Here is a 17,284-nt window from a genome sequence, read left to right as displayed (position 1 = left end):
CACTAGAGGTTACTTAAATGCATTTCTACTTTATGTAGTGCACAGCTATCATGATGCTTATTTGTGCAATGATGGGGGTGTTGTGTTAAGGATTTAGATCATGTTTATTCTGAGCACATGCAAAATTCTTACATGTAAAAAAATCTCCAGAATTAATGTTAAATCAGCAATATCAAATTCTTTTGAACTCAATCCCAGTGGATGTTAGAAACCAGGCAAACTTCCAAAATATAGGGTGTATTTATTTAATATTTCACAATTAAACAAAAAAAACACATACAAGTGAACTTAAAGATAAAGGGGCTTAGATTAATACCCATTTTAAAGCCTTGGTCCGCACTGAACACCACGATGGAGTTCCCATGCACGTACACAGCTCTGGACTTCTTGACCAAAGAGGAGTTATTTTTGTTATTGGTCCAGAAAGTAAAACAGAGTTAGCTTTTGAAACTTTTTTTTTTATAGAAACACTGGCTACTCATGGTGATTCTGTAGTGCCGCAGTCCTTTCTTGATGCAACTTGCTGTCTCTCACAATGACCTTCAGTACAATCACACCAAACAAAGCTAAAAGCAGGAATCCTGCTGTTCCACCAACATCGCATTTTGAACTTTTCCCCCTGTCAAATAAAAAAGCACAAATACTTAAAAGCACAGAAATATTCCCACAGTAATCTACCAATCACTCAAGCTGTCCTTTTTACCGCACACACCTCCCTCTTTACTATTTGCAAATGTTTGTAAACCTAAAAAAAAAAAAAGTATAAAAATGTGCCTTCTGAAAATACTTACAAAATGATAGCCCAGGGTCCTCCTTCATGTTATCTGGATGATCCCAAACAGCGATTGGCCCCAATGAAAGGACTGCTTCACCTGGTTTTAGGTTGGGATTTAAATGCCTTCTCCTCACAGAAGGCATAGCTAGACATTTCTGTATAAAGAGGGAGGAGTAGTTTTATGCTATAAAAAGGTTTAATATTTTCACCTTTGTTTTAATAAGAGTCCATAGGTTTATAACCTTGTCTGAATTTCTACCAGTTTAAGTATTTAATGCATTGTACATCCCTGTGAAAATGCTGCCTATAGATGTTTTTAATGCCATCAACCACGAAGACCAAAACATCAGTATTAGATTTAGCGGTGGACACAGGTACATCCACCAAACAGTGCTTTCCCTTGCTCTCTATAGCAGTATTGCAAAGCAACGCTGTCACAGAGTGTTGATTTTGTGATGTTAGGAGCACCAAAAATATATGAAATGACCATGGACATCTAATTAAAAGCAACAGCTTTTTTAGTGTTTCATTTTGTTTCTTTAAAACACACATCTGAGAATTACCCTTGAGCAGTTGTGCTTTTCTGTCACAGTACAGATCTTGATCCAGCAGTGAACGTGGATAGGATTGTAGGGGGCGATGGAAAACATTTGCACGGAAAAACGACTCCGCTGCTCAGCTTCCTGCACAGAATACCACTTGAACGTGTGATCAACCGGGCAGCTGCAATACAAATTACAGGTCAGGTTTTCGTTTTATATATAAAAGACAAAGGGTTTCTGCTAATACACAGGGCTAAATTCACAAAGCTATTTACTCCAAGTCATCAGCACGGCATGTGTCTGTCTTGGGATAATAAACCATGACTATTCACAAGCCCCCCCCCCCCAATTAATGTCTGGGGTGGTTTATTTCTGGGGTTGATAACTTTACTGGGTGTGATTCTACTGTCTAAAAGAATCATGATTTGGAGTAAATGGCTTTCTTCGATTATCCAGTCCAGTCTTTACAATCTATTTATCCCCTTGTCATCCCTGTAAGCCTGTGGCTGGGCCATTGTGTAGATTTCTAGATCAACCGGAGCTTCTGCATCACGTTGCTAATGGCAACAGGCATTGCGGGCGACCACTACTGTGGTTCTTTGACAAGACACGAGACAAACTGTAAACAGCACTGCACTGAAAGTGTATTTGCCCTGTCCCCTATACCCAAGGTTTCACAGACCATTGGACAGTTTAGGGAAGGTACAGTAGTCCAAGATTAGTGTTAAAATCGGGGTCTGATAAGTCACAGGTTACTGAACAGTGTAGCAAAGCTGTCAATTTGTTGGACTGACCCAGCTTCAGTGCTGACCGGCAGGGAAAAGAGGTGAACTGAACAGTGTAGAATTAAAAAGGAAGGGAACGCATTAAGAGAGAGAGAGAGAGAGAAAGAAAGAGAGAGAGAGAGAGAGATATATAAAGAAATATTTTTTGTAAGTTCACTCCTGCAGTTACAACCTTCCTTTCAGAAAGAAGGTCTTTGGTTCTTCTGCTGAGTTTGGGGTCTGTGTGGCCCAACAGGAAACCACCTCCAAAACAAAGCCATCAGCGAAGGTTCCCTGTGGAGCACCGAGCGTCACTTCAAAAAAGAGGTCACTGCTTGGCCAGTACAGCACTTCCTGTAGGAGCTGGTCATCGCTGAACCTGTCATCCCTATGGAGAGTCATGCGGAGCTGAAGAATCCCAGTGGAATTGTACTGGATCAGCACTACCGACACAGGCCTTGAGAGAAGAGAAATGCAGAATTAGAAGCACACTATTAGAAAACTGGATACAAAGAACATGAAACGCGGGTTCAGTTTTCTAAAACAGTTTGTCTTAAAAGAAAAGAAACTTGGCAGACCGCATGGACTCTGGGTTTATTCCCATCAGGTGGAATGACCCTCAGATCGTCAGGGCAAAGTTACATAATCAAAGAGTACTTTTGTTGGGATGTAGTATTCTTATTTATATTATGGCAATGGGGTTTAAGACTCACTTTAGTTTTGTGTAAAAAAAAAAAAAAAAAAAAAAATTATAGGACATCCGTGTAAACAGGCTCTCAAATGACTATGCAGTACAAGCTACACCTTGTTGTTGCAACTCACTCAGTCTCATTCAAGCTGGGCTAGAGAGAGCAGATCTAAGAGACTTTGATAGTTGATGTTGGGCTGGCAGTTTTATATTCAAGTCTGCATACAGAGAATTAATGCTTGAGGATTATCAGGTCTCAAAGTAACAGGCCATTCTGGAGAACACACTGCAGAGTCCTTACTTGAGGGATTTAGGGGCAGCAAATATTAAAGAATGACAAAATACAAATCCAGAACAACTAAGCCCCTGCAAATTCATCAAATCAAGCAAATACCCACAACACATTCTAGGACTTGTTCTCTTACACACTGGATGGATCCAATCCTGGCTGGGTCTGCAGCAGGTATTCACGAGGATACACACATTCCCATGCCAGCGTCAGGTCAGTGCGAGTGACAACCTGCCTGGACTGATGGGTAGTGTAGACTGTATGCTTAAACACTGCATGGGTGTCATTCACCTGATTTAAGCAGATACAAAACACACACTTTAATATTCAATGGAGAGTGTTGGTATTTTAGCAATCCACATACTAGCATGGAAATATTCAGATACCAACAACTGAACAAGCGTAGATGTGCGTTTGTACGACATGCTCTCGTTTTAATGCAGCCAGTTATCATGGCTCCCATATAATGCATTCTCATTATTCGATGGAAAACAAATAGGACAGCCTCAGCTGTGGATCCAGAGATATTGAACTGCATTTTTTTTTTTCTAATATGCTGCATATACAGCTGTATGAATTTTTATTTTTTTTTATTTTTTAAAACTGCTTCACTGGAAAACTCCAAATGGAGTGGTTGTTGTATTTGGGTTCAGGTGGTAGAACACCATCACAGTCCCCTGATCCAGGAGTATGACAGGAATAAAGACTGAAAACCCTTTGCGATACTTGCCTGAATCAGAGCTCCACAGTAGGTGTGCTGGTCTCTGATGGAGTAGTAATAGAGATCCGCTCCCTCTTCAGCCAGGCAGCTACCATCATTCAGAACCAGACTGAGGTCCTCAGCAAGCCGGCTCTTCAGAAACTCTTTCGAAATTCCAACTTTCATCAAGCCAGGTTCACAGAGAACATACATTCCAGCCTCTGTGTGACAAGCACAGCAATCAGCACCAGACACTCAGAGGACACATGCTGTTTAAAAAGCACTGTTCCCCTTATAAAAATCAGGGTTATTTTCCAGTTTAGTCAAGGATGAGCATTTAATACTGTAACCCTGCTGCAGATTTACAAGGTTCAAGCCATTGCTTCCTGGTATCGAATCACTTCCCAAGCTGTAGATCACATGGTTTAGACTGTCCTACAGCACAGGAAGTTCATTGTATTTATTTAAACCAGGAGATTTACCTGATGTCTCATTTACAAGGGGGTCCTGGAAAACAAATTGCAATGTATAAAAAAAAAAAAAACTATGTACAAAATAAAAACCATGTGTGGTTCAAACTTAAATCAGTAGCATACAGAATAGTATAAATAAGTGATCTATTTGTTAATTTGATCTGATGGAGAAGCTTTGGCAGGAGGTTCTAAGCAATTTCCAAATATAAATCTTTAAAAACATACAAGGTTATCAAAAGTCCATCTTTTAGTGACAGGATACCAGGTTCATTATTACCGTTTTCTCTTTGCATTAAATGTAATGAATTGCTCCATCAAGAAATCAATAACTGGGGCTGGACAAGAAAAGAACCGTGGCACTCTAGCAGTTTATTCAAAAGTCTGGAACTTTATAAGCTTTTCTTTATTTGCTTACAAGTAAAATACCCCAAAAAAACATACAAAGCAAGGACACTGCGGAGCTCAGAGCATAGTTAAAGAAATGTGAAAACATTTTCTTTATTTAATTGCAACGACAGAGGGCCTACCGTCACAGAGTGCTCCCTCAGTACTGGCAACCTCACTGAAGTCAAAGTACCCTGGAGAGCACACACAGGTGTACGAGTCCAGGGTGTTGATGCAACGGGAGTGTTTGAGGCACTTATTCAGGTGAGAGGATGCACACTCATCTGTATCTGCAATACGAAGAGGAAATCACAATACAGTAGAAGAAATATTCCTAATAAACACTAAAGCAACATAATCTGAATAACTGAATTTTGCTAAAAAAAAAAAAAAGTCACGGTGGTTCACAGTGCTAGACTTAATGAAGCATTTCCACCCAGGTGCAGTTTCTTCACATAAGAATTCTGAAACGGTCCAATAGCGAGTTCAGGACATATTTAAAGAAATCACAGATAACACTTCTAAATCTTTACCATCCCATTGCAGAGTGCGGTTGTCCTTGACAGTGATGTTAGTGAGGTTAAGAGATTCAATATGCTTCCTCTGTGTCTCTTCACTTAGCAGCACTTTGCTTCCATTGCCATCTACAACAAAGACTTCAAAGTGTATTCGAGTTGCATTCTCAAGCTGTGAGAAATCTAGCAGTTCAACTACAACTCCCGCTGCCCCTTCGTATCCCTTAAACATAGCCTCCAGCTAAAGAGGAGAAAACAAAGATTAGAAAAGAACAGATTGTTGTGTTAGATCTTCCACCAGAGGGCACCATGTGCCCATTTAAGGTTAATATTGTATTTAAGATATCACCCCACATTATTAGACATTGTTCTTCAAGTAGCAGCAATGCTGGTGCCAAAATAAACCCTAGGGGGGGGTACCTAAAAGTACAGCAGGTTGGTGGACCAGTAAAGAAACTGCAATTCTACCGTATTTGTTGTAATGTTCCAGGAAAGCACAAAACATTATGGGTGACACATTAATCAAAACAATCCATCAGGACCATAGATTTGCATCATACCCTGTTTGAAGTATGCCAACATTAGGCTTTTAATACAGTACAATGGTAGAATAGTACAGCTCTACTTGGTTGGGTATAATTACAGTGCCTTGCGAAAGTATTCGGCCCCCTTGAACTTTGCGACCTTTTGCCACATTTCAGGCTTCAAACAAAGATATGAAACTGTAATTTTTTGTGAAGAATCAACAACAAGTGGGACACAATCATGAAGTGGAACGAAATTTATTGGATATTTCAAACTTTAACAAATAAAAAACTGAAAAATTGGGCGTGCAAAATTATTCAGCCCCCTTAAGTTAATACTTTGTAGCGCCACCTTTTGCTGCGATTACAGCTGTAAGTCGCTTGGGGTATGTGTCTATCAGTTTTGCACATCGAGAGACTGAAATTTTTGCCCATTCCTCCTTGCAAAACAGCTCGAGCTCAGTGAGGTTGGATGGAGAGCATTTGTGAACAGCAGTTTTCAGTTCTTTCCACAGATTCTCGATTGGATTCAGGTCTGGACTTTGACTTGGCCATTCTAACACCTGGATATGTTTATTTGTGAACCATTCCATTGTAGATTTTGCTTTATGTTTTGGATCATTGTCTTGTTGGAAGACAAATCTCCGTCCCAGTCTCAGGTCTTTTGCAGACTCCATCAGGTTTTCTTCCAGAATGGTCCTGTATTTGGCTCCATCCATCTTCCCATCAATTTTAACCATCTTCCCTGTCCCTGCTGAAGAAAAGCAGGCCCAAACCATGATGCTGCCACCACCATGTTTGACAGTGGGGATGGTGTGTTCAGAGTGATGAGCTGTGTTGCTTTTACGCCAAACATAACGTTTTGCATTGTTGCCAAAAAGTTCGATTTTGGTTTCATCTGACCAGAGCACCTTCTTCCACATGTTTGGTGCGTCTCCCAGGTGGCTTGTGGCAAACTGTAAACACTTTTTATGGATATCTTTAAGAAATGGCTTTCTTCTTGCCACTCTTCCATAAAGGCCAGATTTGTGCAGTATACGACTGATTGTTGTCCTATGGACAGAGTCTCCCACCTCAGCTGTAGATCTCTGCAGTTCATCCAGAGTGATCATGGGCCTCTTGGCTACATCTCTGATCAGTCTTCTCCTTGTATGAGCTGAAAGTTTAGAGGGACGGCCAGGTCTTGGTAGATTTGCAGTGGTCTGATACTCCTTCCATTTCAATATTATCGCTTGCACAGTGCTCCTTGGGATGTTTAAAGCTTGGGAAATCTTTTTGTATCCAAATCCAGCTTTAAACTTCTCCACAACAGTATCTCGGACCTGCCTGGTGTGTTCCTTGTTCTTCATGATGCTCTCTGCGCTTTAAACGGACCTCTGAGACTATCACAGTGCAGGTGCATTTATACGGAGACTTAATTACACACAGGTGGATTCTATTTATCATCATTAGTCATTTAGGTCAACATTGGATCATTCAGAGATCCTCACTGAACTTCTGGAGAGAGTTTGCTGCACTGAAAGTAAAGGGGCTGAATAATTTTGCACGCCCAATTTTTCAGTTTTTTATTTGTTAAAAAAGTTTGAAATATCCAATAAATTTCGTTCCACTTCATGATTGTGTCCCACTTGTTGTTGATTCTTCACAAAAAATTACAGTTTCATATCTTTATGTTTGAAGCCTGAAATGTGGCAAAAGGTCGCAAAGTTCAAGGGGGCCGAATACTTTCGCAAGGCACTGTACATACATATTCAAAGTTCAAGACTGTCACCTCACAGCTAGAAAAGCAGTTAAAATACATCTCTCAAATGACACACACGGAGTTCAATAAGAGCAGACAGTTCTACGTCCAAGAAAATAAATGGATACAGAAAACTCACTATTTTAATAAGTTTCCGCCTTCAGATAGCATGGTATATAGCAATTTAGACTGATTTGGAAAGCAGAAGCTGAACAGTTGTAGACAATTATTAAAAGGGAGTTTTCAGTTTCTAGTTTCTATTTCTAGCAATTGATTATCCTTTTGGATCCTGATACTCCTTGGATAGAGGGGTTTGCCGTTATTTAATTATCTGTATCTAAATAATAAATTACTTACCTTGTGTTTGAAAATTTCTTTAAATTTAAGTCTGGGCTTTGCAAAAGTGTCCATCAGGTGGGATGGAAGCTTCCACGGAACTACAATGGCAAGTTCAGACAGCTCACATAGTTTACACGTGTCTGCGATAGGAAATTATCTTTAGAAGGAATTCCTGTAAAATGTACTTTTGTCATCATACTTTTCTAGCTTCAACGTAATTAACATTTTACACAATGCAAGGTCTGTGGAATACTTCCAGGTTACTTAACACATCTTACAATTCCCTAAAAAAAAGTAAGGTTAATGGGAACTCCCCCTGTACATTCTGATAAGATGCAAATATATATTCTGTTACCAAATTAACACCCTCTATTTATCAGTACTTGCATCGTTCTTCCATCCCCCCCCCCCTCCATTGTGTTAATATTCCAGAAAAAAGTTAACATTAATGCAAGTTACTGTTTAACATATTCCCTAAAATGCATTGTTAACCTTATTATACTAAGCAATGACTACACCATTAACACTTGAAAATACACACAATAAAAATCAGAAAAAAAAATTACTTTGAGAGACGGCTTTATAGTCAAACTGATAGAAGACAGAATGACCTCTCATCTTAAAGCATGTCTCAAACAGTTCAAGTTCAAGGAGAGAATCGGAATCAGGCACCATGTAGCCAATATCGAGGGAAGTGGAGTTTACAGACCCCCTCTGAAGTACATCACCCCTTTTTAACAGCTGGTAGCCAAAGGCAACGTCAGGCCCAGAATGGGAATTCCACACAATCCTGAATTCCTCGGACATGAACTGGACATCGTACACAGTTCCAGGACCTGCACAAAACAAAAAAACCAAAATGAACAAATGAATGAACCCCAACGTATGTATATTGGGAGCGAGAGCAAACGATCATTCAATTGCGATGCTCTATGCCACGCGAGGCCAGCATGTCAGATCAACGCCTTGGTTTTAAATCTCCTATTGACAAATACTTACCTTATTGGAATCACAGTAGCCTAGGTCCTCAGTGTTGAACGAATGCGAAAGTGCGTTTGAATTGTAGTTATCCTGAACTCCATGCTCATCTCACAAAATAAATACCAAAAACACGACTGGAAATACAAGGATTCATTTGAAAAGCCTTTCAGGTGCTGCAAAAGCCAAGTTCTGTCTCAACTCTGCCACCGGGTGGAACTTTTCAATGACAATGTAAAATTCAACAAGTAAAATATATTTTACTTTTGCGTGTCAATTAAATAAATTTACTCAGCTTAACTTGGTGTGCAGTTCAAAGTTATAAATGGGCCTACTTTTGCAGACCCTTTATTGGCGTAAGGATATATATATATTTATTTATTTAAATCCACTGTTTGACCTGGATTATAAAATGCAATAAGGCCCATCAGGGTGTCCATATATGGTTGAATATTACAGACTTCTCGGGATTTGGAGGTACTCTGTCTCGTGCCACACAACACCCAGAGGTATTTGACGTATACGGACACCCTATGTTGGGCCTTGTTACATACAACTGCCGTTTTTGTAATGTGCTTACTGTTTTTAGGTTTGTTTTAATCTTTATGTAAAGGTGCTTTGAGATTTCTGTAATGAAAAGGTGCTATAAAAAAATTAAATCTATTTGTTACAGGCAAACCCTTTGGGCAGACCTTCGGAACAAGGAACAAAGATTAACATGAAAAACCATACTGAAAACTTGCGTATAAAAAAAGGACAGTATTATTAAATAACCAATAACAATAAGGCATTGTATTGAACTGTCCAATCAGATGCAGGTCTACCTAGTGAATGTCTTAACTTGTGACTCCATCCATGGTGTTTATACCATATTGAATGCTTGCTCCGTTTTAATGTGTTATATAATAATTTTTCAAACCCCTCCACCCAACCTAACCTCAGAAAATTGGCAAGTCACTACACCTATGTAGACCTGGAGAAGGTGATCTGCTTGGGAACAGATACTCCAGTCCTGCAATAAACTTGGCTTAATTCACATTTTCACAGTATGACTTGGCCCGAGACCACCACCCTAAAAAGGCAAGCAGATAGCGCGACTGAACTCGGAGCATAACATAATGCCAACGGGCATGCTTTTCACTGAATTACTGATTAGTGCTGCAACATCACCTGTGCTGCCGTCGACAAGAACTGGCAGGCTGCTTGTCATGTGCACTTGGGTCTCACAGACCGTCTGCAGGGCGAGGCGCACTTTACTGCACGGAGGAATGCCTTCAACAACAAACTCAGAATCAAACTCTGCATGTTCATAAGGCGAATCCCGTTGCACGTATGCACCTAGAGTGTGGTTGAAAAGGAAGACGGTGAGACGGAACCAGGAGAAATGTGTCAATTGTGGGTATGTCCATGAAACTGTGATGCTGATGGAGTTGGAGCGAAGTATGCTGAAGTTGCTCGGTTTCATAGGGTCTGCAAAATAAAATTAAAAAAAGTCAAATAGGTCACTGCCCCAGAGAATTATTAGCACTGCAATCAACTCCCATTTATTAGACAGACAGTCTAGTCTTCTTCTGACACTTGTTCTCTCAAGTAACTTCCCTTTAAGACGATTGTCAACCTCCCTATATAAAAACCGTAGGATTAACTGTGCCATTTTGAGTTGATCTTAAACCCAGAACACACAGCAACAGCTTTAAAGACGACATACAATAGTTATAAGAGGTTCATTTAGGTTTACAAGGATCAGATACCAGAAGCACATTTAAAACAGAGGGATGGTGCTCACTACCTGTTAAAGCCGATACACACACAACAGCGAGGAGGCTTCCTAAGTGGACGCAGACTCTGTACTCTCGGCAGGGCTCCAGGCCAGCCACCCTGTACAGCGTCTCATCAGTGGTTTCATTCCTCAGCCACTTCCCTGTTATATCATACAGGGCCACTGTGTGCAAAGGGGAGGTTACAGTCCAGGAGAGAAGCAGAGATGACGTGTCTCTGGACTGCACGGTTATCGGGAAGCAGCGAGTATAACCTAAGAGAGACATGCGAGTATCAAAAACAGCAAGCTATGAATACACATTTAAACTTTCACTTACCTCTTAATGTTTGCAATGAGGGGTTCTGTGCATTTCTTCTTGGATAAAGCCATCCATAAGTAGGGTTCAATTTTAAAATGCAATTTAATTTATGTATATATGTATATATGTATATATAATTACACACACTGCTTAACTAGGGCAAAGCACATGCAGCTTACCAACAAGAATAAAAAAATCATCCTCCTGCAGAAGATACTGCGTTCCATTTTCACACATGTTGATGTGACCAACTTTTTCCAAAGCTTCCTGAAGGAGAAAGGACAGTTACAGGCTCAGGAGTGACGTTTAAATGGAGATTGGCAAGGAACAAATTACATTGCTTAAGGACTTCAGCTGTAAAAACCTGGTGAACAGCTCTTTCATTTCTGTTTCACACCCGATGGGAGACCAACAGTCCTATTAATGACCCCCCCCCCCCCCCCCTCCTCCTTTTTTTTTTTTGTTTGTCATTTTTATTTGGGTTAGGGTTCCTTAAAACTCAAGCAGTTCTGCAGCGTTACCTCATTTCAACTGTGTTTATTATTTCAGAAGTGGAAATAAGGTCTTCACCCCACACAGGTGGTAGCATGAGGTTTAAAAACACAGTAAAGTCTCACCCCCCCCCCCCCCCAAAAAAAAAAAAAATGACTTATACATTCACAACTACTTTATGTAGCTGCTCCACCTGCACTGGTTCCTACGCGACCCATCTGCTAAGATCACTCAGGCAGTCGTAACAAACAGAACGCCACCGAAGACTGCATGCTCACTCCAGGGAGAACATGATTTAAGGGGTAAAGGCAATATACACAGGGATTGTTACACAGTCCAGAAGTTACTGTAATATACCCAAGATGAGACGGGCAAGCAGTCACCACTGACCAGGTTTAAAAACTCACCTCAGTCCTGCCCTGTGGTGCCGTTACAGGTCGACTGTATCGCCTCACATTTTGAGCAGTTGGTGGACCTTTAAAAGCATGAATAAATGAAATAAAAAATAAAATAAAGTGAACACTGCTAGGTCTTGAATGAATCCATATTGAATCCGAAATGTCCTCTCCGCATCACCCCCTCCCCCCATTTACAAAGAAATAAAATACATAAATATCATCTCTACTTTCTCCCTTTCACGTTACTAAATCTTGTACTCGCTCCTGAGCAGATGTTGATATTGCAGAATACTTACAGGTAGTGGAGAGCTTCCACATTTCCAACCTGGAGCTGGTTTTAAATGTTATTTTGGGTTTATAAGACGGTGCCAATTGCAAAGACATGAACTTTCCTTTTCCTCCAGCCATCAGTAAATCAGAGTCTCCCAGCATGAACTGTACTGCAGGTCTGCTTACAAGAACAAACAAGTAGCACAGAACAGGGCTCATCAATGCATTCACTCAAGAGAAACTGCAACACAAGAAAGTGGTACTCTCCTATGTTAATAGGGTTTCCCCCATAAGACTCATGTTGTACATATACCTTGTGCATCACTGAAGTCTGAATCTTCCTGTGCACATCGATGCAACATAGAAAGGGAACATTGCAGAAACTCTACTCCACCCCTGAGCCCAATCAGCCTCTAACTATGCATGAACTGGCTTAGATCTGATGAACACCAGATCTTAATTGTATACAAGATACTGGGAGTGAGGACGGGTGAAAGACTCACATTCATTTAGAGTGGGTGAAATTGGCTTTGTCTTGTTTGGAGTTTTAGGTTATTTGCAACATCAAAACAGTAAATATATTCGTTTGTATTCATTGCGCATACAGCACTACTGTACCTTTCAGGGTCGATATCAAACGTATACATCCAGCAGATTGAGATCACACCACATGTATATTTTCTTCCACCTGAGATTTAACACAATACCACAAATATATTATTATTGTCAAAGGCGCAATGGAGCAGGTGCACGAAGTCGTCATTTTATAGTGCATTTTGACCGGACCGCCAAGTCATATTCAAATCTATATTTTACTTACGTTTACAGTGGAAATGCTGTGATTTTTCAGACAACAGTTCTTATGAATGTAGTGCGCGAGGGTACAGTAGGAGTCGCTGTGATAGTAAGAAGCAAATACTCGGTGCGAGCTGTGAGTGAAGCAAAATCTACAAGTCAACAGTATTAGCAGCTCAAATGAAGTGGGCTGCTGTGGCGTCAACACAACCGTTCGCTATGGCCAATAAAACAACCGTCATTTGTTGTTTTTTTTTTTTAGGTACACAAGAAAGATACAATTGTCATACCTTATGCTACGAGTTCAGAAAATCGCACTTCACAAAGACCAAGAAAACAATGACAAGTACCGGTGCTACAAAGCCCATTTCTGTTAAAAACCCCATTACCGGGAAAACATACTAGCAATCTTGGTTGCCGTAGGCAGGCGCATCACACAGGGCGAGACAATCCACACACAGGCGGAGCGCGGGCGCAAATCCGGGACCTCTCGCACTAAATCATAGCGCCGACAACGCTATACAAAAGAGCCGGCTCCCTTGCAAGGAGCGTGTATCGGGCTTATGTCTGTGTGATTACGTCACCTGCCAGCCCTGCTGTTGCCTTCCCCCGTCTACGTTACAATACAATATAATGCTATTTTTAAATACACATACGAGTCAACGCATATTTGTGTTACTGGTACTCCTGACTCAGGAAAAACACACAATATGGTACCGTACTACTGGTGTGTACGAAACTTCACTTTGCAAGTAATGGTAGCGCAAGGGACAGAACCCCGGCCACGACAGATACCGCATCATTCATCCACCAAAATGTGTTGTGTGTTTAAAACTGGCGATTAAAGTTGTCAAATTATGCGATCCAAGTCAGGCTTACAACACATGCAGTTAAAGTGTTTCCTGTCTTAAGTATCTGAAGGTCACACCATGTATGCGGATATTCAAGACGAGTATCTATCTATCAGAGTTCTGTTCTGAATCGCTGCGTCTCTGTAGCGCTCTTGCTGAGCTCACCTGTAACTCAAGGCCCTTGACGACCCGCCACTTCTCCCACTTACTGTGAGTATTAGCCTATTTATAAATGTACTGAATGGAAAACGACTTTTCTAAGGTGCTTTTTATTTTTAATTCACTTGAAAGAAACCACAGTGATTTTTCAGTTCAGTTCTTTGAAATGCATGACGTTGTGCTCCCTGGGAAATCAATTCATAAAGAATCTATCCTAAAGAAAAATATATAAAACATATGGTTTTAAAAGGGTTGCATCTTAAAGAACGAATATTATCGCTACATCTCAAAAGATAACACATGCCACTCGTATAAACACTCACCTATGAAGTCTGAATGCGATTGCACGGCCAGCAAAAGCACTATAAACGGTAACATCCTGCAAAACACCAACGAACATTTAAAAAAATTAATAATAACGTTGTACAACAGCTATCTAAATATTTTTTTTGTTAAGAAATGCACTGTGAGTAATTTAAGTTTTACCTACATTTTCAAATGAACTTTCTACGCTAATACACCAGCAGACTGAATACTAGTCAGTTGGAGTTTTGTTGAGTTACGAACGATTTACACGTTGCAGGAGTTAAATAAGATTTCAGGTGGTAATTAAAAACGATGTCGTGTAATTCATTTAATTGTGTGGCCTGTGAGCAATCTAATTACACGACATCATTTTTAATTAGCACCTGAAATCCCATTTAACTCCTGCAACGTGTAAATCGGGGACAGTTGTAACAGTTTTCACATTTTGCGTCATGTCTCCGAGACCATTCGAGCTGGTATTCCCGTTTTTTGATACAAACAACTTACACCTATCTGTTACCAATTCCCAACGTTGTCATGTTTGTAGAGGTAATGTAAAGACCACAGTATTGCTTCAAATGCAAGGAGCCCGATGTTACAACTGACCCCATGGCCAGGGACAGTACTGGTCGGGGTCAGATGTAACATTTTGTGTATTTTATTTAATAACAAATAAACAACAGCACGTTGTATTTTATTTAAAAACTGGATATATTTATTCAATAAGATATATATATATATATATATATATATATATATATATATATATATATATATATATATATATATATATCTTTAATACTCAAACAATGTTCAACAGTGTAACAAGAACAATTGTCATACATTCTAATTGAATTACTCAGACTTTACTGAAATATTGTCAATGTTTTTCTTTTGTAACAAGAACAATTTTTAAACATTTATTTTGTATCTACATTGAATCAATTATAATATGTAGTGCTTTGTACTAGCTGAAAGCAGACCTACTTTCAAAACTTAATACTTTGAAAACTAGTGCTTTCACTCTGACTCACAATTGTATATATATATATATATATATATATATATATATATATATATATATATAACTTGCCTCCTTCAGTGCAAGCTTCGTGGGCCCAAAACTTGCAGGACCAGCACTGAACCCATACTTCCTTGGGTCGGGATGAAGCATAGTCTTCAAGGCACACTATACAAATGTTCTCTTCCTCATCAGAAAGATCAATCTCTTTCTTTCTCTGGTGTCTTGTCTTTGCCATTTTCTTTTCATTTTTCTTTTTTTTTTTTGCCTTCTGACCCACATACTTCTTTTTTTCAGCTTTCATGGCTAATTTTACAGGTGTTTCAGTGAGAATTGCTGTTACTTTCCTCTTTCTCCCTTTTGTTTTGACTTGCCTTAGGCCTGCTTTGGGGAACGGGCAGACGGTGACTGGAGAGAAAGCTTCCTCTTGTGTCTCCTTTTGGAGAGCTTGATTATACAACAACAACAACAACATTTGATTTATATAGTGCCCTTCATAACAAGTATCTTCAGGTGACCTGAGGTGTAGTTGGAGAGGTGACCTGTGTTAGGAGAGGTGACTCTGATGCATTTGTGTTTCTTTCTGAAAGTGAAGCAGGTGGAAGTGGCTGATCAGTAACAAAAGATGGTGCAAAGTGACCGCCCCCCACCCCCCCACAACTTCCCTGACATAAGAATGGAGAACCATCCTTAACTGAGGAGCTTTACAAGAAAAGACCATAGATGCTACAGATGAAAAGTTGCTGCTTCCTGGCTTCAATCAGACCATGTCACCTGACCTACAGCTAAGTACTGCGTTCTGTTTGAAGATCTCAGCACAACACCAGGGGGATACATATGTTAAAATGAATCCAGGGACTATTTCATACAGGTGCAATGCAGAGAAAGGGCAGACCTTTTGACAATATGACACTATAAAATACCTTGCTTGGGTCTCCCCCAAATCCAGCAATATTTTGTTGAACCCAAATGAGAGCGGATTGAAAAACAAAACAGTACGATCAAAGGAATACAGAAATGTCATCACTTCCCAAAATAAAATATATCAACATTTTCTAGAACTATACATATAAGGATTTATTGCATATCAGGATTTATTTACCTATATTTGAGATTTACAGAGTAATACACTGTAACAGGGCGAGCAGCCCTGTACATTGATTTGTTTATTTTATTTTAGCACTGAGTCCCCCTCCGCCCCTGTGCAGTGTATTTTGTATTTGTTTTGTATTATGATTTATTTATTGTAATTTGTGACGGCGTACTGCCGTGTTATTGTTTTGTTTATTTTTAAAACGTGTCCTGGCAGAGGCGAGATTGGTGCTCGTCCTCTGCCAGGAATAATTAATAAACTTGTGCAGAAGGTGGCCATCTCCCGAATTAAGTGATTCATTTTGTTGCTAATCGGGAGATGGTCACCTGAATATAAAAGCCTGCAGCTCTCCGCACTCGTGGTGGGTGTTAGTGAGGAGAGAGCAAGCGGAGTGAGAGGAGTAACAGAAAATGAAACTAAAAATTAAACATAGGAACAGCGAAGGCAATCTGCCCAGCCTAACCTGTGTTTTATATATTTTGTGTTAGTGATTATTTTTGTTTACTGATTTATTTTTGCTCTGTGAGCACAGTGTTTTCTGTTTAAATATTTATTTTATTTTTGTTATTTGTTAATAAAAACGTCAGCCAGCTGCATCTTTCTTTAAAAACTGCAGTCCCTGGTGTCAGTTCTTTCCTTCCTGCTTCTGCCTGATGTCACCGCCCAGTCACCCTGTCACATACACGTTTATGACTACAGAAGTTATCTATTAAAAAATACAGAAAATAGAGGAGGATTTCCAAAGCAAATTGTGTGGCTATTTTTTTTCAAAAGGAAAAGTAACTTGAAATAGGCTGTGTGGTCCAGTGGTTAAAGAAACGGGCTTGTAACCAGGAGGTCCCCGGTTCAAATCCCACCTCAACCACTGACTCATTGTGTGACCCTGAGCAAGTCACTTAACCTCCTTGTGCTCCGTCTTTCGGGTGAGATGTAATTGTAAGTGACTCTGCAGCTGATGCATAGTTCACACACCCTAGGCTCTGTAAGTTGCCTGGATAAAGGCATCTGCTAAATAAACAAATAATAATTTATAACTTGGTTATAACAGGTGGTTTTGTAACAGGTGTTTGTCTCCTTTTGAATAAAAAAGAAAAATAATAACATCAAGC

The 17,284-nt window shown here is 39.9% G+C and overlaps 1 protein-coding gene across 5 annotated transcripts; it reads right to left on the bottom strand.

The window, feature by feature from the left end:
- Nucleotides 1–49: 49 nt before the first annotated feature.
- On the bottom strand, nucleotides 50–14,312 carry LOC117414728 (uromodulin-like 1). 5 transcript variants are annotated; one of them, XM_034024502.3, is made up of 18 exons: nucleotides 14,246–14,312; nucleotides 14,079–14,134; nucleotides 12,569–12,638; nucleotides 11,977–12,128; nucleotides 11,690–11,757; nucleotides 10,970–11,057; nucleotides 10,502–10,744; nucleotides 9,883–10,182; nucleotides 8,301–8,570; nucleotides 7,753–7,874; nucleotides 5,149–5,371; nucleotides 4,759–4,905; nucleotides 3,789–3,979; nucleotides 3,195–3,349; nucleotides 2,275–2,538; nucleotides 1,339–1,498; nucleotides 792–930; nucleotides 50–619 (listed from the first exon to the last, which is right to left on the bottom strand). In XM_034024502.3, coding segments are annotated over exons 1-18 (2,703 nt in total). In that variant the 5' UTR covers nucleotides 14,248–14,312; the 3' UTR covers nucleotides 50–566. The 5 variants fall into 5 exon arrangements, with proteins under 5 accessions (XP_033880393.3, XP_058883608.1, XP_058883609.1 ...); XM_059027625.1 differs by having other exon boundaries at nucleotides 8,463–8,570; XM_059027626.1 differs by lacking the exon at nucleotides 10,502–10,744.
- Between the last annotated feature and the right edge of the window lie 2,972 nt (nucleotides 14,313–17,284).

This window comes from Acipenser ruthenus, chromosome 7 (assembly GCF_902713425.1).
Source record: "Acipenser ruthenus chromosome 7, fAciRut3.2 maternal haplotype, whole genome shotgun sequence".
NCBI classification, from domain to species: Eukaryota; Metazoa; Chordata; class Actinopteri; order Acipenseriformes; family Acipenseridae; genus Acipenser; species Acipenser ruthenus.
Note: the sequence above shows the minus strand (reverse complement) of the source record. Positions and strands in the feature narration are given on the sequence as shown.

What these genes read in the sequence shown, in the direction of transcription:
- LOC117414728 (XM_034024502.3), bottom strand. An exon ending in ATCGCATTCAGACTTCATAG is followed by an intron (nt 12,639 to 14,078) that starts GTGAGTGTTTAT and finishes GTTAAATCTCAG; the next exon opens with GTGGAAGAAAATATACATGT. An exon ending in CCGCACTCTGCAATGGGATG is followed by an intron (nt 4,906 to 5,148) that starts GTAAAGATTTAG and finishes TTCGTATTGCAG; the next exon opens with ATACAGATGAGTGTGCATCC.